The 23,782-nt window shown below is 31.5% G+C and overlaps 1 protein-coding gene across 1 annotated transcript in view; it reads left to right on the top strand.

The window, feature by feature from the left end:
- The window catches only part of LOC129228404 (uncharacterized), a 61,348-nt gene extending 38,052 nt beyond the window's left edge, over window positions 1–23,296 (top strand). Inside the window, exons 12-19 of the mRNA XM_054863083.1 lie at window positions 1,095–1,165; window positions 2,990–3,104; window positions 11,433–11,541; window positions 12,539–12,721; window positions 14,127–14,251; window positions 17,890–18,052; window positions 19,104–19,208; window positions 23,186–23,296. Coding sequence (XP_054719058.1) covers window positions 1,095–1,165; window positions 2,990–3,104; window positions 11,433–11,541; window positions 12,539–12,721; window positions 14,127–14,251; window positions 17,890–18,052; window positions 19,104–19,208; window positions 23,186–23,296 — 982 coding nt within the window. The remainder of the gene's footprint in view (window positions 1–1,094; window positions 1,166–2,989; window positions 3,105–11,432; window positions 11,542–12,538; window positions 12,722–14,126; window positions 14,252–17,889; window positions 18,053–19,103; window positions 19,209–23,185) is intronic.
- Window positions 23,297–23,782: the final 486 nt, after the last annotated feature.

The following is a 23,782-nucleotide window of genomic DNA, read 5'->3' as shown; positions in this document are numbered from 1 at the left end:
CCTTTATTCAGATTGATCAAAAAGAAAAAAAAATAGTGCGAACATTAACAAAAACAGGAAAAAAATGGTTAATCTGGCACAACCGGAGATTTTTTACTATTTTTTGAGTCAGAATCCACAATCTAAAAAATTCTGATATCTGGGAAGGTCAGCATCCTGAGCATTCCGGATTTAGGGTCCCATACTGTATGTGCTTTTGCAGTGAATATTTAATAAAAGCATGTATTGAGCTAAGATAAATAAATATCTTTGTGCTGAACAGTAAAGTAAGACAAAACAACGTTAGAAGAAGCATAAATTTGTAAATTACAGCAGACACGTGTTTCTGCGTTACAGAGAATGCCTTTTTCAATGCAAAAAATAATGAGCTTATGGATGAAAAGACATCCGATGTCTTTTCATCCATAAGCTCATTATTTTTTGCATTGAAAAAGGCATTCCCTGTAACGCCGAAACACGTGTCTGCTGTAATTTACAAATTTGTGCTTCTTCTAACGTTGTTTTGTCTTACTTTTATGTATTGAGCTAGTTTTGAAATATAACTTTTTTGGCAGTGATTTTCCTCCTGGTCCAAAGCACTTTGTAACACAATATTATTGACAAAAGTTTCAAATTAAGAAGGGAAAAAACTTAAGAATCCATGAATGCTCAATCAACTGATTTTCAAAAATTTGTTTACTTAATGCTTTTTATATGGTTTTTAAAAAATGTATAAAGCTATAACTGTGCTCTGTTAAATTTAGAAAATTCATATCCATTGCTGAAATAAACTGCAATTTTTTTATTAAGAAAAAAAGAAAAAAAAAAACAGAAGGCTTTAGTCACAATTTTGTGCTGTAAATTTGCAGTCCTCTTTCTGACTGTCTTATGGGATCAAAATGTACTCAAATCATAGAATTATTCCAGAACATATCAAAGCCCCTTTTCTAGCTTCATTAGAATTTTAATATTTTATTCTGTTTCACCCTTGTCAATTTTCAGAAAAAGTTTCCAAACCAGCAAATAGTAACTTTCCAGTTTTTGTAGGCTGGTTCTCTTATGCAACATCCATTATTTAGTGTATGAATTGCATTATTTTTCTTGATCTGTTTCAGACATTCCTGGAATTTAAAAATGCTGACTAACAACTCAAAGTCTATTCTCCGCAGCATGGGACCTGTCTCGGGTGAGTCGGATTTGTATGTCAATATTTGCTCTTTGAATGTCAAATGTAAACAAATTATCAGTCGCCTTTGAAATAAGAAATCAATTGTATAAAATAATAAATTAAAAAGTCTAGGTCAAATTTTTGTAAATTATGGCTAAAATTCATTGAATTTTCTGAAATATGTCATCCTATGAAATTTAAAAATGCTTTAATTCTTTTTCTACTTCTGCATCTTTTATCTATTTAGTATTTGATTTTCAAACTGTACTAGGAACAATGTTAAATCTACTAAGAAATTGTATATTTTTTATTCTTCTTTAAAATGTTAGTTAAATTTCTTTGCTGAACGATAAATATTATTAACTGTTAAATAATCAAAGTGATTACTTTTTCCAAATATTTGAATTTAGATCTATTTTAGAAAATATAGTTTCTATGCGAAATCATTTTACAGCTTTTATTTTTTTGACTAGCTGCGTGCCCGGCGTTGCACGGGCTACTTAAAAAATGAAAGAGATGTCCAATTGATGTTTCTGTATTACTCTGACATCAGTTTCTAAAGCGCTAAGGAGTAAGTAAATACACGTAATGCAAGGTTTGCAAAACACCAGTAGAGCATATTTTTTGGCAAAAATCTCTTTAGCGTTAATCATAGTTATCAATGATACAAGTTATGAGTATTTTCAATTAGCACAAAAGATGAAAATACATGCATTATCAACTATAATCTGTGCTCACGTTAAAATAAATTACATCTGATAGACTATACCTGAGCTATTTATGCACAATTACAATCAGCTTTTTACATAGAATGACAGATACTTTTTGGTTGATTACGTGAAACTAAAGCACCAAGACTAAATAACTACTAATAAGCATTAATTTAATACCAAGTCATCAGATTCCAATTTAGCTTTAGTTAAAATCCTTAAAAACAATCTTTTTTGTTCAACTCTGTTTCACATAGAAATCCAAACAATCTTAATTTAACATGTTCTTTTAACGATATAAACTGTATTTTAAAAATAGAAACAGGAAAGAAAAAGAGACTTGTTACAATTCGAAAACTCATCCATGTGACGGGAAAAAGTCCAACAAAATAAACATAATTAGTCGCACATCCTAAGTGTACCAAAATATGAGGCCTGTGAATGATAAACTTACACTACAATCAATAAACATAGCTAAAGAAACAACTTTCATATGCTGAAAAGAGTTAAGAACATTGAATGTAAAAAATAAAAAAAGGACAGACGATAAAATACAGGCTATGTCCGAATAGGGCAACCAATTTTAAACTAATTTAAAATGAAATTCTAGATGGAAACGTTGTTTTAAGATTTGAACAGCAGCCAAAAAAATCTCTTTTAAAACAATTATTAGAATTTTACTTGCTCACGCATATGCAAAATGGCAATAGGAAAGAAATAAAAATTTCTGAATAACGTTATGTTAATTAACGTTTTAATTAATATCTCCGCTAATCAAAGTCGCACGATTACGAGATTGGTCTTATTGTTTTCTTTGGAAATTTTCGAATTGATAAGTATCTCGTTTGACTCTCAATTCGCAGCGGTTCTCGAGAAGATAGATCTTCAGACAGACAGACAGACAGACGGACGCGAACAGATTTTAATATATAGTAGATAAACTTTTGTTATTGCTTTGATCTTATTGTTTCCAAAACTGAAGAAACTGGATTACAAATTATTACATGTTATACATCATATCAATATCATTGAATATGTTGTGAGTTCTTAAAGTTTTCTGTTGTCTATTCAAAAATGGGAGTACTTTATTTTATTGCTGCAGTACTCATAATATTTTTTACTAATCTTACAGGAATTACAATTCCGACCCTCCACTTGGGCATGCCATTCACAACAGGATGCTGGTACCGAGATCCTCACTGCTTACCTTGGATTGAGTACTTGCACACAGGAGCCAGTAAAATTTGGTAATTTTTAAGCTTGCACCACTTTGTTCCATTTGTATGCAAAGATTAAGATTTGTGATGCATAACAGCACAATACTGCAGAATGATTTCATGTGAACTAGATGTAAGATGAATGTTGTAGACAAACTTGGATAATTCAAAGTGCAAGGGGACACTGCAAAACTTTGAGTTATCTAAAAAAATTAATTTTTATGCCATAAAATTATCAATCGTAACAGAAATTGCAAAAGTAAAATATGTTTATTAATTTTAAATTAAGAAACTGCAGCTTTTTAAAATATTGAGAAATTTCAGATTGCTTTAAAGAGCTTACTTGATTTGTTTTAACAAAATCTTCAAGAACATCTGCTCGAAACACAACTTCAGTGACGTTAAATTGTCCTTCAACATAACGACGATATTCCGCTAGATGAAAAACTGCCTCACTTGAAGTCGGAATCAGCCTGTGTTCTTCTACCTTGTCTTCAAGCTCTTCTTCGTCTTCTGATGCAATGTTTTTATTGCTTAAAACTTTGGATAAAATACCTGCACCAGATAGCTCTCCAAAGATCTCAATGCTTTCATCGATGTTGACATAATCATCAAAATCAATGCTATCTCCCCATGCAACCGGGGGAATCCTGATAAATCCTGCCTTCTGGAAAGAATTTGCTATTGTTTTTTGGTTAACTTTAGACCATGTATCGAGGAGGGTGATGGAAAGCTTTTGGGAATATTCAGTAAGGTGTTAAACAACTAGACTTCTGTAAAAATGCTTCAGGTTTTCAATTATGCCTTGATCCATTGGTTGTACCACTGAGGTCATGTTTGGAGGGAAAAAAACAACCTTGACATTTTCCATAGCCGATGTTGATTTATGAGCCGAGCAGTTATCTATGAACAGTATGATTTTTCTGTTTTTTCTTTGGTACATGTGATTGAAATCTAGCAGCCTTTCTTCAAAAAGATGCGCCGTCATCCATGATTTCATATTTGAACAGTATTTTATAGGCTTAGTTTTGACATTCTTAAAACATCTTGGATTTTTTGATTTTCCAATCAACAGTAATGGTAACTTCTCACTGCCATCCATGTTTGTTCCCACAAGTAGGGTTATTCAGTCTTTACTGTGTTTTCCACCACTACATTTTTCACCTTTAAAAGCCAAAGTCTTTTCAGGGGTACATTTGAAAAAAAGTCCAGCTTTGTCGACATTAAAGATGTCCCTGTCTTGTGCATGCTCAATGATTTGAGCAACTTTTTCTTTACACTCCTTTGCTGCATTTTGGTTCACACTTGCACTTTCACCACACACAAACTTGAAGGAAATTCCATTTCTTTCTCTAAATCCGTCTAACCATCCACAGCTTGCTTTGAAGATGTTGTTTCCTAAAGTGACAGCTAAATCTTCAGCTTTGCTGAACAAGTGTTCCACTGAGAGAGATGTTTTTGTCCTGCGCTTGTTTTGAACCACTTCAAGACACACTCATCTACATCAGGATTGTCTGGTTCTCTAGCTCCTATGTGATTTCCATTAGATTTCAAAATTTTTTCTTCATTTTTCAAAAAGGTCGAGAGCGCGTTAGGTGCTATTCCATACTCTTTTGTGATGATGGATTTCTTCTTTACACACTTTACTACCTCACAAATCACAGCAATATTTTCATCGAAAGATAAGATTTTATATGGGACATGGGACTTACTCAGCTACCTCAAGAAAGCTCAAATGGTTTCACATATGAACAAAAAGAAAAGGCGCCTTTGCTACAAAATGCATCTAGACAAGGTGGAATAAAAAGCACTGAAACACAACCTTTTTTTTTTTGTATGATCCCCCCTCCTTTTTTTTAATGATTTTGCTTGCTTTTTTTAAAACTCTAACAAGCAGAGCTAAAAATATCTTCTGGTGTTTTTTTTTTTGGTGGGGGGAGGGGGGAGGAGCTGGGAATAAAGAAAGTCCGCAAAAAGTAGGATTTTTTCTAACATTCAGCATTACAGAATGATCTTGCTTTTGGGAAAAAAAGGGGGGTGGGTTATAATGGATGGAAGGATTATTTCCAATATTTTTTTTCAATAGGATAAGTAACGGTTTATTTTAAAAATATTATAATAAAAATAACTGCATTGAAACTAAATGTTGGCATTTTTGAAAGGGTAAATCTTTGAATTATAGAAGTTGAACTTTGAAATAACCAAGATTTTGTAGCATTAACTGCATACAAGTTTCAAGGGACCAACAAAAAACTTCGAATTATCCAAGTTTGACTCCTAGTTGTTTTATTCTCAAAATATTGTTTGACTGTCTTAGTCAAGTGACAAAATTTTTGCATATTATCTTAGGATGAGTACGTAATTAAAGCTATATAGGTGTCATGCTTTTAAGTAGGGAAGCCAAATTCCATACTACATTATTAACGTAAGAAAGTAAATAAATTTTTTTATATTTTATATTTCATTTTTACATACAAAAAACATCAGTCATAATGTAATTTCAGTTATTAAGCATTTCCCTGCATGTCAAACATTGCCAAAAAATAATATGGAATGATAAATAACTTACTGAATTTTTGGTGCTTTAACAATGAAATAATGCCGTCACGCATGTTATGGTGCGAGTTTCATTGTTGGTGACGTAAGAGCATTACTCGTTCAATGATTTTGGCTATTAGACATATGAAAAAATCACATTTAGACTTCACAGAGGACCTCGCATTTGTAATGACATCTTGTGGTACATTTATCAGTTATGTTTGTTGCCGTTTCATTGCTATTCTGATATTCATCTGGTTAAAATTTCCTCAAACCTAGAATTGTTCCAGAAGACATGAGAAGGTTCTCAAAAAGTAATAATTTAGCAAAAAGACAAAATTATTTCTTAAGCATTTGAGAAGCAAGTGCAAAATCAGTTATAAACATTTTAATTTGATAATAAATAAATGGAATTGAAAATGTTGGATATTCATTTTTCATTATATCATGATTACACCATGGTTACTTCATTATTAAATTGTAAGTCTCTTCATATCAAGGACTGCTAAATATTTGAATTTTCATGTCTATTCAGAAACTCGTAATTTTACTACAATAAGCAAATCAGTAAAAAAAAATTAAGTAAAATTTTGAAACTGAAAAAGGAATGGGACAGTTTTTATAAGAGTCAGGCAGGTCAGATACATGCCATTTTTGATTTCGCTAAAAATTTTACAGTGGTTTCTTTGAATGGTTTTAGAAGAAACATATTTTTTCTTTTCTTCCAAAAAAATTTTTTGTGACCCACAAATATTCCGAAAGTTGGTCCAACTTCGGGTTTTTCCCAAATCGACATTTTTTAATATTCAATTATCTCTGCGTATTGAGCATCAGCAAAAGTAATCTTTGTGATTACAACATGATATTTAGTACCTCAACTGACATATATCGTAAATTTTACGGCTGACCTTCAGTGGAACCTGGCAGGGGTGGCTAAATTGTGCCAAAGAAAGTGAAAATGTGTCATGTTTGAGGCATCTTGGTTCCATGCACTGAGGTTCAACCATAGTTTTTGAGTGCAATTTGTGTAGTGATACATATCTTATATCTTTAAACGAGCAATTCTTGTGGGTATGTATATTTATATTTCGTATCTCGAAAACGGCTCTAACGATTTGGATGAAATTTTGGATTTAATTGTAGTTTAGCATTCTAAGTTCATCCACATCAGTGTTTTTTCTGTAAAAACGATTTTTTACAAAAAAAGTTTTTGAATACAAAGTCTAATTGAGTTAAGCCTTGAAAAAAATTTTGGATTGACACATAAGGCAGACGATTTGCAACCAAAACAATGAAAATTTGTCTCTTCTCGTTTTAAAATTTTAAACTTGCTTAGGGTTGCTAGGCTTGGCTGATATAAGCCACTTTGACTCATTTCAATCACACTTGGCTAAAAACAAATTCAAAAGCTCTATGTAAGTCCATCGACTTACATAGAGCTTTTGAATTTGTTTTTAGCCAAGGCATTTTAGGCATTTTTTTTTAAAGCAAAACTATTGCTTGACCGTCTTATTTTATTTACTTATATTCTTTTTTACACTTCAAATAGTTTTATATGTTTTTTTTAAATCACGCATCTAAATTTTATTTCAAAAAAAAAAAACATATGTCTAGAGACTGTTTATATTTTGTTGTTATAATTTGTTGGAGTGACTAGTGGATCATTAGTTTTTATGGATAGTAGCATTTATGTATGTAGCATTTTCTGGCGTAAAGTGACCAACTACACCAAAAGTACTTATTCCAAATGAAAATCTCGATTGGGATAAAATCGTGAATCACGGCATAGTATGGAAGGAAGTTTTGGGTTAAAGACCTATTTACCCACAGTAAAATTGGTTCCAAGTTCAAAGTCTTTTAATTAATGACAGGAAAATTGTACAGTGGAAACAAAATGTAGGGGAGCCCGGGGTAATAAGAGACAGAGGTAATAAGAGACGCAGTCAAAAATCACACACAAAAAAAATGTTCTTAGACAACTTTAAAAATATGTAACACAAAGAACCATATGTATACTTTACTACAATACACTTATTTAAAAGTTTATAACATGTTTTGATTTTTTTTTCATGCGTTGAAAAAAACCTTCACGTCGATTTTACCTTAAAAGTTCGCGATGTTTTGTAGGTGAAGTGTTTGGGAGAAGTTATTAATGTGTAAACTTCTAACCAGTACTATTTTTTGAAATCTTGAAAGTCTCCTTTATTTACAGGTTGTGGACCAATCGCTTATTGCCCCATTTTTATTTTTTGAAGTGGTAATAAAAGACGAGTGTCTCTTATTACCCCATACTAACAAATTTGTTTTAGGTAAAATACAATGAGTTTGATGGTTAGTCTTAAGTTTCGCAAGTTCATAGAATAGTTTTTTTTTTCAACATAGCCTAAATCTAAAATCAGCTATACTCATCAGAGTAGACCATATTTAAATGTTATAAATGTATGGTTTAATGCATAGAGTGTCTGTAAGTTACTAATAAATCACTACTACTTCATTGGATAATAAATAGCCCAAGTTCATTTGTACTTAGAGACTAGAAAAAACCCTCTAATAACACATACTTTAAAGGCACGTTTTTAAAAATGTTTTCGACTATACTTTAGAGAAGTTTTTAAATATTTTCTGGCCACTTTGAATTAGATTGATGCTTTTGATCAATCCCTAAGGTTATGTTCATTAATTAGAACTATCATTGAGTCTAATATTATGTTATTTAGGACCTAGAACCATAAGAAATGAATTTCACAAACACATTTGTAAACATTAATTTTTGAGATTTTTTTTTTTTTTTTAACGGATGAAAATATCAAAAATTTAAAAATATTGGTGGATTCAGAATTGCTTGCAGATGTCTCTCATTACTCCACAGGATTTTACCTTGCTATATTTAAAGAGTGGCACCCTTAATCTCTTATTACCCCACATTAGGTTATTAGAGACAAGAATTTATTGAAATTTTTGAACATGTTTTAAACCAAAATATTTAAGTTAAATAATCGCCTAAAAAATCAAGAGGAGTCCATTTAATGCAGTTAATATGAGATAGTTGTTTCAAGTTTTTTGGAATATTAGTATACATTTTATTTTATTTTTGTTTGTTACTATCCCATTTGTCTCTTATTACCCCAGCCTCCCCTAACAGATAGTTTAAAGTAAAATGTTGATTTAATTGCATTCAGAGTGTTCTTTGTTTGGTACTTTAGTGTTATAAGAAGTTAGCAGAGCATTTTCAATCATTTTTTTCATATTTATTGTCTCCATGTTTGGTCTTAGAAACTACTTTTTTGGCAATACCGCGCGTTAAATATTTATACGCAACCAGCTCAGAGCTTCCCTAGGTGGATGACTGCGGAGGAGAGGTGGCCAATATTCTGTAGTAGGCTTCTTATAGCTGAAAGGATTATAATGCTGATGAAGTGTTTACATGTATATCTCTCGTTTCTCGGAAGCAACGAGAACCTTAATATTTCGTTAACGTGATGCTTTTCAAGCATATTTGAAAAAGTATCGAACTTTAGAAAAACACGAATGGACAAGAAATAATTCTTTTGAATCCGAGCGAGGCTCGGTCGTCCAGGTACTAAATTATTAAATTGACTCATTAAATGCATGATTAATGCTATCTGCTGCAAAAGAAAAAAAAAAGCAGTTTTGTCATCAAAATATGAAAAAAGTGCACTTTTACCGGACCTGTATCTCAGTTCACCAATGGTCAGTATAGAACTTACTGCCTGCATTTCAAACTAGAGTATGTGTATTTTCACAATCAATTGACAGAACTATGGCCAAAATTTTTTCAAGAACACAGTACATATTTCAAAACAGTAAAATGGATTATTTAGTTTTCATCAACATATCCGGGTTTAACTTACCTCCAGGGACTTCCAGATACTATTTAAAAAACTAGTATAATCAAAAACTTACCATAAAAGAGTCACAGACTTGCAAATAGACTGATTACCCTTACTTGCATTCTGTATACTTAGATAACTGGAAGCAAAGTGGAAAAAAAATGGTTACTATTGTGGTATAAACGTAAGTAATTTGTAATACTTTTTCAGAGGTGTTTTAGATATATTTTTAATTATTTTAATTAAGTTAGCTTTTTTCATTTGTACGTCATCATAGTTCGTTGACATTTGTTTAGGCTGTACATTATAGAGACAAAAATTATTTTCTCTGCACTAAACTACCATGATAGGAAACAATTACTAAGTCATATTTTATTACTTATGACAAAAGCAATGCTATGACATTATAAAACAAGGGTATAGTTGCCTAACTGACTAGTGGGACAGTAAAAAAATGCAAGACAAATCATCGTAGCTTGAGTACAACTAACTGTATGCATCGTTAACTCTTTTGTAATTTCCTCATCTTTGAGTGCATTTTATTATCCTGCAGAACCACTGCCCATAGTTATGTCACTTGTTTGTGACAAGACATACACTCTAGTTTGAAATGTATGTATCAAGTTCTATATTAACCCTCAGTGCACTGAGATACAGTCCCCTAAAAAGTACATTTTTTATCATATTTTGATGTTTTTCTTTCACTTTTCTTCTAGTTATCATATTATAAAGTTTGCTAGTAAGCATAATCAGTCTATTTGCAAGTTTATAACTCTTTATATGGTAAGTTTTTGATCATACTAGTTTTTTAAATAGTATCTGGAAGTCCCTGGAGGAAATTTAAAACCTGGATATATGTTAACTGAAATGAAAACTAAATAGTTCATTTTACTGTTTTAAAATATGCATCGTGTTCTTGAAAATAATTTGCCCATAGTTCTGTCACTTGTTTGTGAAAGTACACATACTCTAGTTTGAAATGCAGACATCCAGCTCTACACTGATCATCGGTGCACTGTGATAAAGGCTTATAAAAACTGCAATTTTTAGCATTTTTGGGTACAAAAACTGCCATTTTTTGGCTCCACAGAGGATGAGCCATGCAACTAATGAGGATATTGAAAAATTTATATATCTTCTTACACAAATTACATACAAAATCCATGGTTGAGCCTAAATTCAGGGAACCAGAGAGCCTCAAACATTGAACTCTTTCATTTTTTTCGACTAAGTTTGGCGACTCCTGAAAGGCTGCACTGAAGGTCAGTCACAAAATTTACGATATATTTTAATTTAGGTATTAAATTCACATTGTGAACACAAGATTTTTTTTTTTTTTTTTGGCTGATGCTTAGTACACAGAAATAATCACATTTTAAAAAACGCTGATTTGGAAAAACCTCTACATCGTGCTCCACTTCACGAATTTTTACGGGGCCCCAAAAATTTTTTTGGAGGAAAAGAAAAAATATGTGTCTCCTAAAATCTTTAAAAGAGTCCACCATAAAAATTTGAGCAAAATCAAAAAATGGTGTATATCCGAACACCCTATTTCTGCCCGATTCTTATAAAAAAACTGACTCATAATAATGGTAATGAAGAAAAATAAATCATGATTTCTAATAGAGACAAACAATTTCTGAACTAATTCTAAAAAGTGAAAATAGTAAACAAAAGCATAAGAAAAAAAAAATGATGGTGGAGAAATTGTGTAGTATTGAAATAAAAACCATTGATCGTCTGCAAATGAATTGGGAGATTTTTTTTGCTGATTAATCTAATTTGTCAATTTGCTTATCTGTACATTCCTAATAAATAACATTTTGTACATCCATTATTTTTACATAAAAAGCCTTCCAAGATCAAATATTTTTCTTAATTTATCTCTAAAAATGCATTTGTTTTGAGTCTGCTTTATTAACTTTATTTTTCATGAAATTTCTAATGAATGTATCTCATTCCTTGATAGGTATGGCATTCCTGGAGAAGGTTGTGAAAAATTCAGAGAAGGGATGAAAAAGATAATGCCTGAGTGTTGCACCAATAACCCCATATGGCTCCCATCAGACACTGCCATGGTATTTATTATTTTTGTTTTTTGCTCTTAAAGTAGTTACTTAGTAATAATTTAAGACTTTATATTGTTGCCTCAGAGCAACAGTAAGAGATCTAATCCCAGTAATAACACTAAGATATTTTACCATTGCTCTGAGGCGACTATATGTTCTGTTTAATTCTAAAATGCATTGACAAAATGATATCCTTACTAATATTATAAATGCGAAAGTGATTTTGTTTGTATGTTTGTTTATTTGTAATTCTTCCATGCCTTAACTATTCTACTAATCATCATGAAGTTTTGTGTACACATTCTAAGGGGTGCAGAATAAAACATAGGCTACCTTTCATGGGAAAAAAAAAATCCAATTTTATAGAAAATCATGAATTTACGGGTATCTTATCGAAAAAAAGTCATATTTGATTGGTTTTTACTGCTTTTTTAGCACTAGTTTTAGAATTACTTTCAGCCTTAGTATTTAAATATTTTGATGAAAAATTCATTACATAATTTATTAATACATGCAAATTCCTCTAACTAACATGCATTATTCTAATAGGCATATCATTGTGGAAAGGTCACACCTGATGCTGGTTAATATATAAAGATGATCCAAAGATCCAAAGAGGTCTAAATTTAAATTTTGAGTCAGAAAATTGCTCTTTTCTACACATTGATAGGAAATTTTACTTTTTTTGCCTGATTGCTGAGCATGCGTGACTTGACACAACTTCCATTTTTGAGGTAAAACGTGCAATGCTGGGCAATGCAGGAATTTCTATGTTCAGTTTATTACCAAACGTAATGAAAACTAATATTATTATATGGTGCATAATGTTGTACAGAATCTAGGTATATTTTTAACTGACTGTCAATATTTTCATGGTCATAAAAATGAATCTGTCTTTGTATTCAAACCTTAACACTTTAGGAAGCGTTGATGATTTCTCCCCTTAAAATTATTGTTGTTGCATGCAGTTACTTCAAAGGATCTATGTGATGTTTTTGTGTCATAGGTTCCTCCTGATCTGTTGGTTAAGAATGGAGTTTCTTTAAGTCGAGCTATTCAAGACAGCGGCCAATTTGTGGTCATTTTCCCAGAATCCTTCACCTCGACCATCTGCTCTGGGTACTGTGTGTCAGAATCCGTTTACTTTGCTCCCTCATCCTGGTTGGATCTGGCTCCCAAAGCTTTCCAGGTGAGAGTCCGAGAAATAATTTGGTTGAGACCAAACATTAAACTTCTTAACTTTTAGTAATGCATATTAAAAAAAAAAAAAGTGCAAGTTTTCGAAGATACCTTTTCTTTAAATGTGGACATCACATATATGTTGTGTACCAGGCTAATTTAACTAAAACTTGCCAATATGCCTTTATTTTTTGAATATTACTTGTAAAATTGTGTTCATCAATGACTCATTGATTTCGTGACTATTTTATGACATTAAAAATTAATCAAAAAGAATTATTTTACACAAAACTTACTTACAATCTTTTGTAAAAGTTTATTGGTTGAGTTACTAAAATAGGAAAAAAAAATCAAGAGTTATCAATTGTTCTTGATTTAAACAAAGTAATTTTCATCATCATGAATGCTAATAATTTAAACGCAGATGTTTTCATCATTGTATAGTACAGCATATCTAAGGACAATATTTCTGTGCCGCTGAGTCCGACTAACTTAGTCCAGAAATGGCGATTTTCATTTTATTACTGCATGATATGTAGAAATCCCATTCTGCCATAACAAAGTAATTGTATGAAAAAAAAATCCTTTATATAATTTACCAGTATTATTAGAGATTGAGTCCTAAACCTTTGTGACAAACGTTTTTGTTCTCTCCTGCAAAGAAGTGACCGTGTGGCTTAAGTTAGTACGGATTTACAAATTTACTCAAGTAAAATGCTATCTCACATAGTTTTTCTTTTTTTTTAATTTTAATGTATTGTGTTAAAATTATGAATCTTTCATTTTTGTATGTGGCTGAAAAAAGCTCTTTGATTTTGGAAGTTCAAACTTGCTGATTGTACAATTTTGACCACAAATTATGCAATATTTTCTCTGTTGTACAGTCCTAAACCTATACAATTTACCAAATATAACATTCTCTTACAAATAAAAATAATTTCAATCAATAGGCCTATATTAATTTCATTTTCTTTGATTTAGGGAATTTTTTTAGTTCTGCTGAGTTATCCACTTATTGTTCTTGAAAACAAATTTTGATAGAACTATAATTAAACAAAAAACTATTTGTAACCTGAAATTCTACTGATTTATTGTCTTGATTGTTATTGAATAATTTTATATTAGCTAATTTTAAAAAAAAAAATGAATTGAGCAAAAGTAATGTGTATAAAAGTAGAGGATGGTATACTTCTTTTTAGTCATAAATAATACCCATAATATTCTTTATTCAATACAATAGTTTTCTTAAATGTGTAATGTCCTTTGTTAACCTTTTCTAAATCAAGTACTATAAGAATGTAAAGAGGTGTATGTATGAATGTAGACAATTTGACTTAACTAGCAAAAAAGAAACTAAGATTTTTCATTACTGTCTGCAAAGTTATTAAGCAATGCTTTACTTTTTTCTGAAACAGGATATCCGTAGCAGTTGTGAGCCCTCTGCGTTTTCTTTGGAGCGCCTGCTCTTCAGTATTGGCAATGATCCCCGGTCTCAGCCAGATGCCTTACAGAAGATTCTGCCAATGGTGAAAGCTATCAGGTAGGCCTTTAAATTAGCTGTGCAAGAACCTTAAAAAATCCTTAGAGTCATTGTAATTTTAAAAAATGCTTTACTGTGTAATAATATTTATTTTTACTGTCATTGCTACATAATTTTGATAGAATGACATCTTTGTAACAAATTTATAATCTAAAAGTATGGAGGAAAAAAACATTTAAACACATTATTTTGTCTTTGGGTTAACAATGAGATGAAATGACAAGAAATGTTTAGGTAACATGACTTCATCGAAAATAGTGTAATGACTGTAGTCATTTAACATTTTATTAGTCTAATATGTTATTCTGTGAGTTCTCTTGTAAGTAAAAATGTGAGTGGCATAGCTGATGGAGCTGAAGGCTTTTGAGCTGTAAGCCGGAGATAAAATCGCTATTGGGTCATGGATGTTTGTGATTTAAATAGCATTTCTTCTGCTCTTAAGCTGCAATACACATGGTCACTTGAGGCTCAACCAATTAAGCCAAATATAGGGTTGTCCATAAATGGTGTCACACTTTGTTTCAACAAATTTGACCCCTCCTACCCTTTTGTCACAAAATGTCACATTTCATGCTACATATATTACTTGCAGTTGAGGAACAAAACACTGTTTTATAGATATTTAAAATTTTATTTTTGAACTATGGGTTTTAGTTGTATGATAATATTAATAATTATGTAAGTACTGATTTTTTATGAAATAGAAGTCTAGTCTTGCTCTGATGAAAAAGATAATACAAAACAACATCATCTGAAGAAAATATCATTTCTGTCTATTAAAAATAAATATAAGATGCAAAAAAAAAAAAAAAAAAACTTGAGGAACAATTAAATGCCGCTTTTAAGTGCTTCTATTTTAACTGTAACATGTGATGTCACATTTGTTATGCCTTCCCTCAGTGACAAATCCAGCCGAGCATTTTCAGAGGGACCATTTGAAAAATTTTAAAACTTTCTATGGATGTTTGTCCTAATGGTCACCTCAAACAGTGCTGGATCATTGATTTTTCTGAAAAACCACCACCCGTGCCATCTTCAAGTTTTTATACCAAATTTGAATTAAAAATTAACAACAAAAATAGGGTAAATATTTAAAATTTAAGACAAGGTTAATCAAAAACTCAAATTTTTTAGTTACCTTTTGTGGCATTTGTGCAGGAGCATGGGAATAAGGGGCTCTCCTCTGGAAACATTGCCATAAAACTGAAATTTAGGCTCTCTTTGGGTTTGTGAACAATAGGTGTACTCAGAGGGCAGCAGCATTTATAAATTGTCAAAGTGTCTAAAAGTTGGCGTTAAGTCATAATGTAAACAATAGAGCAAAATTTTGAGAAATAAAATAGTTTCAAGGAGAGGGATGTAATTTCTCTCCCAATTATATTTTAAATTTCTTTTAAAGTAAAGCTCATGTGTTAAATTTTGTTATTTTCTCATACATTTTCTTCTTTTATTATTTTCTTTAAAAAATTGCTACACTCACAAGGTTTTGGGAGAAGCCATGGCCTCCTCTAGATCCACCCCTGCCCTCCCGCAACTTTGTTGCAAACTGTTACGATTTCCCGAACCTCCCTCAGTAAGTAGCATCATTTGTGGATGTCACCTCAATGTTGGCTTGTCTGGGTTTCAACTCAAGTGTCGACTAAATTCCTGGTAACCATGGATGTATGTGCCCATTGGGTATACTCCCTATACCTCATATATTCTCAAACATTTTTTAGACATATTTAATTATGTATATGATTGCATACAAGTATTGTGCATAATGGATTACTGGGAGTCAGAAAAATTGATGGGAAAATCACTGCTGGTAACAATAGTAATGATGAACAATGCAGGGGTCTGTCCAGGATTTTTCACAGGGTCCGTTTTTTGTGAAAAATCAAATAATTTTGTGAAAAATGAATTAATTTTGTGAAAAATCAAAAAATTGCGCAAAAAAAAAATTGTTTTTTGTTAAAACGAAATTTTGGAATTTAGAGATGGCACAAACTGCATCAATTAAACTTAAAGTTAAGTGTTTTCCTCTTCTATTTCGAGAAAATCATTCTGGAGTGTTTTTTTGATATTTGGCCGGGGGGGGGGGGGGCATCGCTCTCTCAAGTATCAATATTTATCTACCATTTTTTTGTTACAATTACTTTAAATACTGTACAGAAATATATTATACTAGAAATATTTCTGTACAGTATTTAAAATAATTGTAGCAAAAAAATAAATAAATAAAATAAAATTCAGAATAGGGGGTTCAGCATTTAACTTTTTGACCCAAGACACTCTTAAAAAGCACAGAATTTCGTTTAAAACTTATAAATTCCGTGATTTTAACAAAAATAAAAAGATGTTTTAATTGTTTACCTCTTAACAAAGCGTAAATATCATCAAAAATTCGAAAAATCGGATTCCCATAGCGGATGCAACGAGATCGCAATTCTCAAAGTGAAGGCATCAAAAGTATAACAACGGCTTGTAAAAGAAATATTTTTGATAAAATTATTTTAAAATTGCATTTTAGAGTCCTATGATAAATATTTCATTTATATCTGTGGACACAGTTGATGCAAAAAAATAAATAAATAAAATAAACCCATCTATTCAGCATTTTAATTTTTGACTCATAACAGAAAATGGAATTTTGCTTTAAAAACTTGAAATGAGAGTTCTAACAGAAATAAAGAGACTTTTCATTTATTTGCATCCTAATAAAGCGAAATTAGCTTGAAAAAAGAACAAAATATGATTCTCATATCGGATGTTAAAAGATTGCATTTTTCAAAATGTAGACATCTAAAGAAAAAAAACGGTAATTAAAAGAGTTTAATCATCCTTGTTAGTATCGAAAAATCAAAACCCATACAATTTTCTCCCAAAATAACAGTTAAACATCGCATCACACCGCACCGTAAAAACGCAAATATTGACCATCTGGTAAAATGATGAGAATATTTTCTAATCAAGTCATTATAAAGGTTCAATGCCAGATGCTAAGTGGTGATAATTTTAAAGTTGGTAACCCTATCTGAAGCGATCATATTTCCCCCCCACCCTTACTATCACTTTGCAGTTCTAAGTTTATTTCGCAGATATATATTATTATTGTTTATTAAATCATGAGCGGAGAAAAGTGCTTACCAATGCCTTTTCAGATAAGTTTACAGCAACACCGCTGCTAATTAGGTGAGATAAAACAAACAACCATTATATTTATTTGGCAGTAGCAATTATTGCTTGCAGGAACATCGCAAGAGTGCCGATTTTCTTTTTTTTTTTTTCAAAATTAGCCGATTTTTTATAAGCTGATCCCTCTAATTTGACATTTAAAAAAATCCAAAAAATATCGGTTTATATACAGAAATATGCGTTATTTTGCTTTCAGATTTGTTCTTTCAATAAACAATTTGTGAAAGATCCGATCTTGTTTATCAGAATTTTGTGAAGGGTCGGTTTTGTTTGATCGGGATTTTGTGAAAAGTCCGTTTTGTTTGATCGGGATTTTGTGAAAGGTCCGTTTTGTTTGATCGGGATTTTGTGAAAGGTCCGTTTTGGTTGATCGGATTTTTGTGAAGGGTCCGTTAACGGACCCAAATATCCTCTGGCCAGACCCCTGCAATGCCTCTTATTTTTTCATGTTGTATTTTTAGGGAGAAGGAGATAAACTTGCGATTCCAGCTGAATGAGGCAGGGGTAAAACAGAGTGAAAAACTTCCGATTGAATCCAGGGACAAGAAAAAAAAATCCAGGGGCCCTGAGGATGATGGGGAGAATGAGTGCGAGATCTGTCGAACACACTGCTATCTCTCTATGGTGAGTCTGATACAGATAGGCCACTTTTGGTTTTTTAAGTCAGTTAATATCATTTTTTGTTTTTATTTCTAAAATCTTTGAAAGGCTATCCTTTTATTTATCATTTTAATAGAAGTACATCTAAAGTAATTAATCTGCAGCAATGCTTTAAGTTTTGCAAGTCAGTGGCTAAAACATTCTTTCATAATTTATTTTAGCTCACATTTTTTCTTACACCTATACTCAATCCAATTTTCACTGATATACATACAAGCATTGATAGATAAATAGATACAGTCAGATTTTAATTAGTAGATTGTTTATTTTAAGAGCTAAATTAAAATTGGGGAAAAGGTCCAGGTTTCTTTGAATGTTTTTTTTAAAGTGTTATTGGCAATTATTTTTCTGTGCTTTAAGTTAACTAATTAAGTAACCTAACCTACTTTCAACCTTGTTTTTTGTACTAAATATTGCTTAACTTGTATGTGAGTGTAATACATATATGAATCACACAGTAGCACAGTTCCAGTCCAGAGAGGCCAATCCAGATAAAAATTGGATCCATTTTGCACCCCATTCACAAAATTCTGTGTCTTTGAAATGGCCTCTTCACAAAACTAATATATCTCAAAAAAAAAAAAAAAAAAAATCGTTTTATGAAATATCATTTGTAGAATCAGCTCTTTCATAACTTTTATGCTCAATCAACCCACCTAAAAACAAAATATTTATAAAAGAAAAAAAAATCCAAGTCGGGGTTATAGCAAAGTAATTTGGGCCAGAGGGATTTCAGAATGAAATTGTCACAGGTAAAAATGAAATGATGAGAAATTTTCTCACAAAGAAACAAAAACAAAAATGTATTATTCTTTTTATTAAATGTGGCTCTAAAAATAAAACATGGGTCAACTACTGATATAACTTATACTTAGAATTGATTTTCTGAGAAGAGACATGAGTCCTATAGAAATCCATTGGACTTACGCCATTTCTGAAATAATCAATTCAACTTTTTAGTGTACGAAATTGCTAGATTATGTATGTATTTATATATTTTCCCACTCCCTTATAGGTTTTATATCCTCAAGATGAAAGCATCTATTGTCTTCCACATGCTTTAGAAAGTATTCCAAAGAAGAATCTCAAATCCTGCAAGCTCATGTATACATATAGTGAGGTAAAGTTTTTTGGAAAGGAAAAGAAAAACTGTTGCCATGTTATTTTAGATTGTCTTAAACAAAAAAGTTCAAAATAGATGAAATGTGTGGTTCTTAGAGGTTTTAAAGTTTTCAATGAAGTTGTAACTCCCTAATCAAAATTTGTGGGACTCAAAAGGGGGGGGGGCATAATTTAAGAATTTAAGAAATTTTAAAGAAATGGAACTTTATTTTTCACTTCTATATTTTCAACCTCTCATTTCTTCCTCCTCTCATTCAACCTCTTCTTAAACAAGCAATTTTTAGTGTGCACGAAGTAGAATCAAGCTGTAACTTTCTAGTTTAGAATAAATTTTAATGAATTGAATTCATTCTTCACAAAAGACTGATGGTGTTCCCTGATACTTCAAATTATTTCTTCTTGCAAAATCCTGATTTTTTTCAAAGATTCAAGTAATTGTTACAAGATTTGAGTGAATTTCATGGACTCCCTAAACCCCCTAAAGTTGAGGATATCTAATACCCCACGTAAAGGTGAGCCATGCATTACGCTTTTGATGGCATTCCCCTATTAAGGTTAACCCAAAATGTACATTTGGCAACACATCAAAAAACAAGCCAAAAAAAAAAAAAGTAAAGCATCGATTATTGTATCACAGAAAAATGACAAACATACTGAGGGAAAAACACACTTGAAAATGCCCTCATTCACCACTAACGGAGAAGTGATTTGGATTATAAAAGGGGCCCCATACATGAAAAAACTTAGGGTCCCCAGTTAAGTCTAAATCCAGCCCTGGATATTATGAATGATTTATTGTTGCGAATTTGAAGCAAAATTGACAAAAATGGGCAGTATCATACCTATAGGATCCTGCGTCTCTGGCAAACTTTAGGGGTGCCCCTCCCCCCACACACCATTTCATAGAAATTCGATAAAATCAATATCATTAGCAGTTCATTATGAAACATTAATAGTGTTCGTTTTTGAAACAAAGATTGCATGCATTTTTCAGTTCTATTCGTAACAATGTTTTTTTTTTTTTCCCCCGAAAGGGAATAAATTTTTATATTTTTGTTTGGAAACATTTGTATAATATGTGCAAAATAAACATAATTTACACATTTAATTAAATAAAGGAAAAACTAAATGTAAAATACATTTCAAAGATTCTCCATTATAATGTCAAAAATTAAAACAAGTATAAAAAGTTAAACTTTACTTGAGGCTCCGTTTCAGACAAAGCTGTTGAGAGGGCAAAAGGTTGGTGAGTGCGTGTACATAGGGGGGGGGAGGAACTCGGCTGCCCTTCAATTTTTTCAAACGCATGCATAAGTGCAGAAACTAAGAAAGTGTTTTGAGCTTCTGGTTTTGGAGGAAGAAGGAAATCATTATTAGGTCTATATATAGATCTAAGTACTAGCAATATGAACCAAATTATATTAATGAAATATTTACTCAGAAATAGGGGGATCAGGGATTTCTCCCCTGAAAAATATCTGACTAATTGTTTCAAAAACACAGTTTTAGACAATCTTTAGTAATGTGAGAGATTGGGGATGTAGAGATTCTAGTCTCACCCCGTAAATGATCGAAAATTTAAACTCAATAGTAGATTATCTTTGACTATTTTAAGAAGAGGAGGCTACAGAGGGTTCTCTCCTGGAAATTTTTTGAAATTATAGTTTGAAAAAAGCAAATTTTAGACAATTTTATGCAGAGGAGATTTTGAGGCCCTTTTTTTTAAGCTTTTCAAAATTAAAGCCCCGAAAATGTTATTTTAGTTGACCTTTGATTATGCTGGGGGGGGGGGGGGAATTTTTGGTTGCTCCCCCTCGGAAATTTTTTGAAATTGAAGCCAAAATGTTAGACGATCTTCAATGTTAACGACAGAGAGGAAGCCGCTCACTCTGAAAACTTTGAATTTGTTGCTTTAAAAACGGGGTTATAGACATTCTTTGGTAATATTTGAAGGAGGACTTTTCTCCTGTTTTTAATTTTTAGTAGATAATATATTGTTTTTTATTTGATAAATGTTTCGAAATATTTCCTTCCCCATGGAGAGTTAAAATGCTGCCTCCTTCCCGAAAAAGAGAATTAACCAAGCCAGGAAAACCCTCCCTCACCCCTTTCAGATCCCCCACTGCTGTTTAGAAGTTTTAAGCAGACCCAAAAAATGCACTATACATGCAAAGCTTTTTTTTCGAGCATTTGGGTTTATGTTTTCTTTCAAGTTCTAACCATTTTTTCTACAAAAAATCATGAACGTACTATACATAAAAATTTTAATACTTTTTTGAAATATTCTTGGCAAATTGCCACCCTTCTTGCGGTCGCGCCCCGAAGAGAGCTACTCCTGCCAACCCCTAGGTATGCTACTGGAAATGGGTTCCTAAACACAGATGGGAACTTGGTATCATTCATATAATCATGTAGTAATGATAGCAGTGATTCTTAGTTTAAAATTGTCTTTCCTCTTTTGCATTTTCCCATGTTGTCTGAAAATATGTAAGTATATTCAAATTTTGCTTGTGTGTGTGTGTTGTGGCCTGTGAGGTTCATGAGGTGTAGCCTTCAGGTAAAAAAATGTTGGGCACTACCTGCCCCTAACTCTGCATTTTATCTTGATTTTATTTATACTAAACCATAAATATAAATGTTTCTGAAACATACTAAGACTTAAATGCTTTTATTTATTTTTATTGTTTGTTGATTCTATCATTTTTTATTCTGTCCTCCCCCCCATTTTCTTATTGTTAATATATGTTATAAAATAATTTTAATCATTTTAAAGCAAGAAATTGAATAAACCCCTGGAGAGAAGCCTAAAGTTTTTTTAACGTTAGCTAAATATCACGTGCTTTGCTTTCACTTTTATTTGATAAATTGAAAAAAAGAAAAAGAAAAACAGTGTAATAGATTAAATACAAATCGGCAAAATCTTTATCTCAGAAATATGCAGTGGCAGAAAAATCTTCAGTTGAGAGGAAAATAGAAGATTTTTTTCTGCAATGGTATTGAATGTGTATGCATTGAATATGTTACATGTATGTTAGGGTGGGTCAATTTTAACTTTTTTTTTTTCAAAATTAAAAACTCCTGTGGTGGGAAAAGTTGTGTATTAACATCAAATACTCATGTAAAATTTTTTTTTGGAAATCAAAATATATTTAGATCCCCCCCTCCCAGCCCCTTGAAATTTTGCCAAATATGTAAAAATTGGCAGTTTTTAATAAATTTAAAAAAAAAAAATCTTATGTATAATTTTTTTAATCACCTGTGGTGGGAAAAGTTGCGTATTGACATCTAATGAATGTTAAAAATTGTTTTAGTTATTAAAATATATTGATGCCCCCTCCAGGTCCCTAAAGTTTTGCCAAATATGTAAAAATAGATTTTTTAAAAACATTTTTTCTATTTGTATTTTTTCTAATAAAAAATATGTATGTTTTTCAAACATGATAATTTGTAAGTTTTGAATCAAATGAGGGTACGGACAGCTACAGTTCCAAGCTATTAGCTTACTATTAACTACGGTTAGGAGCAAGTCATATCGCATAAATTCATTCACTGGTTTCATGTTCTGAAGAAAAGTAATTTAAAAAATAAATTTTGAGCTAAATTATGGGCTGAAATTTATACAGCATAGTTACTTGTTCTAAGAAAAAGTAATCTGAAAATAAAAATAATTTCTTAGCCGATTAGTTGGCTGAAATTGGCCGATTGTGGATAATCGTCAAAGTGGCAGATTGCTTGTTATTGCTGTTTTAATCAGTGCATCCCTTTTAAAATTTAAAAGATAAGATTATGGTCCCTTTATGGTTCTGTTCTTTTTTTTTTTTTAAAATTTAAGTTCCTTTTTCCCTAAGGATTAACTCTAAATCTCTTGAGAGCTCTGAGCAAATTTATAACATTTTTTTGTAAGTTTTGCATTGGTTAAATCCTTAAACTTTATCCTTCCTTTTATCCCTTTTAAAAGAATAAAATGTTTTGCAGGTTGAACTAAATGAAGTACAGAAGAAAATTGAAGAACTTCTGGCAAGCCAATTAGAAAAGGCCAAAAAGAAATCCCCGAAGAAGAAAGCACTCATCGCACCAGATAAGTAGGATCTACTTATGGTGACTGAAAAACTCAGGAGTTCCTTTTGGCTTGAAAACTCGAACCTCACTCACCTTGTTGATATTCATTTCATAAACTCAGACTAGTGCCATTTGAAAACAAACTCGCATCTGGTTATAATGATGATAGTCCGTGAAAGTCATAAGAAAATTCTCATTTTCCATCTGGTCATGAACTTTGTCAAACTCATTTGATTTCACTTCACTTCTTGTTGAGCATAGTTTTTTTTGAAGACGTTGGTGAGTCTCATGTTTGCACAATTACTGAGAAACTTTTTTTTTTGTTTTGTTTTGTTTGTAGTTATTGCTAGGTGAAGAAAGCACACAGTTGTAACTTTTTCTTCTTGAAAAGTTTCTTCTTGATTCTGAATTTACAAAAATCCTGCTTTGTTTTTTAAATTCTGACCTTTTTTTCTCCCTTCTTAACTGAAAAACAAAAACAGAAAAATAATTTGGTTAATACCTTTTGCTCTT

This window comes from Uloborus diversus, chromosome 8 (genome assembly GCF_026930045.1).
Source record: "Uloborus diversus isolate 005 chromosome 8, Udiv.v.3.1, whole genome shotgun sequence".
Classification (NCBI taxonomy): domain Eukaryota; kingdom Metazoa; phylum Arthropoda; class Arachnida; order Araneae; family Uloboridae; genus Uloborus; species Uloborus diversus.
This window is presented reverse-complemented; position numbering and strand designations above follow the sequence as displayed.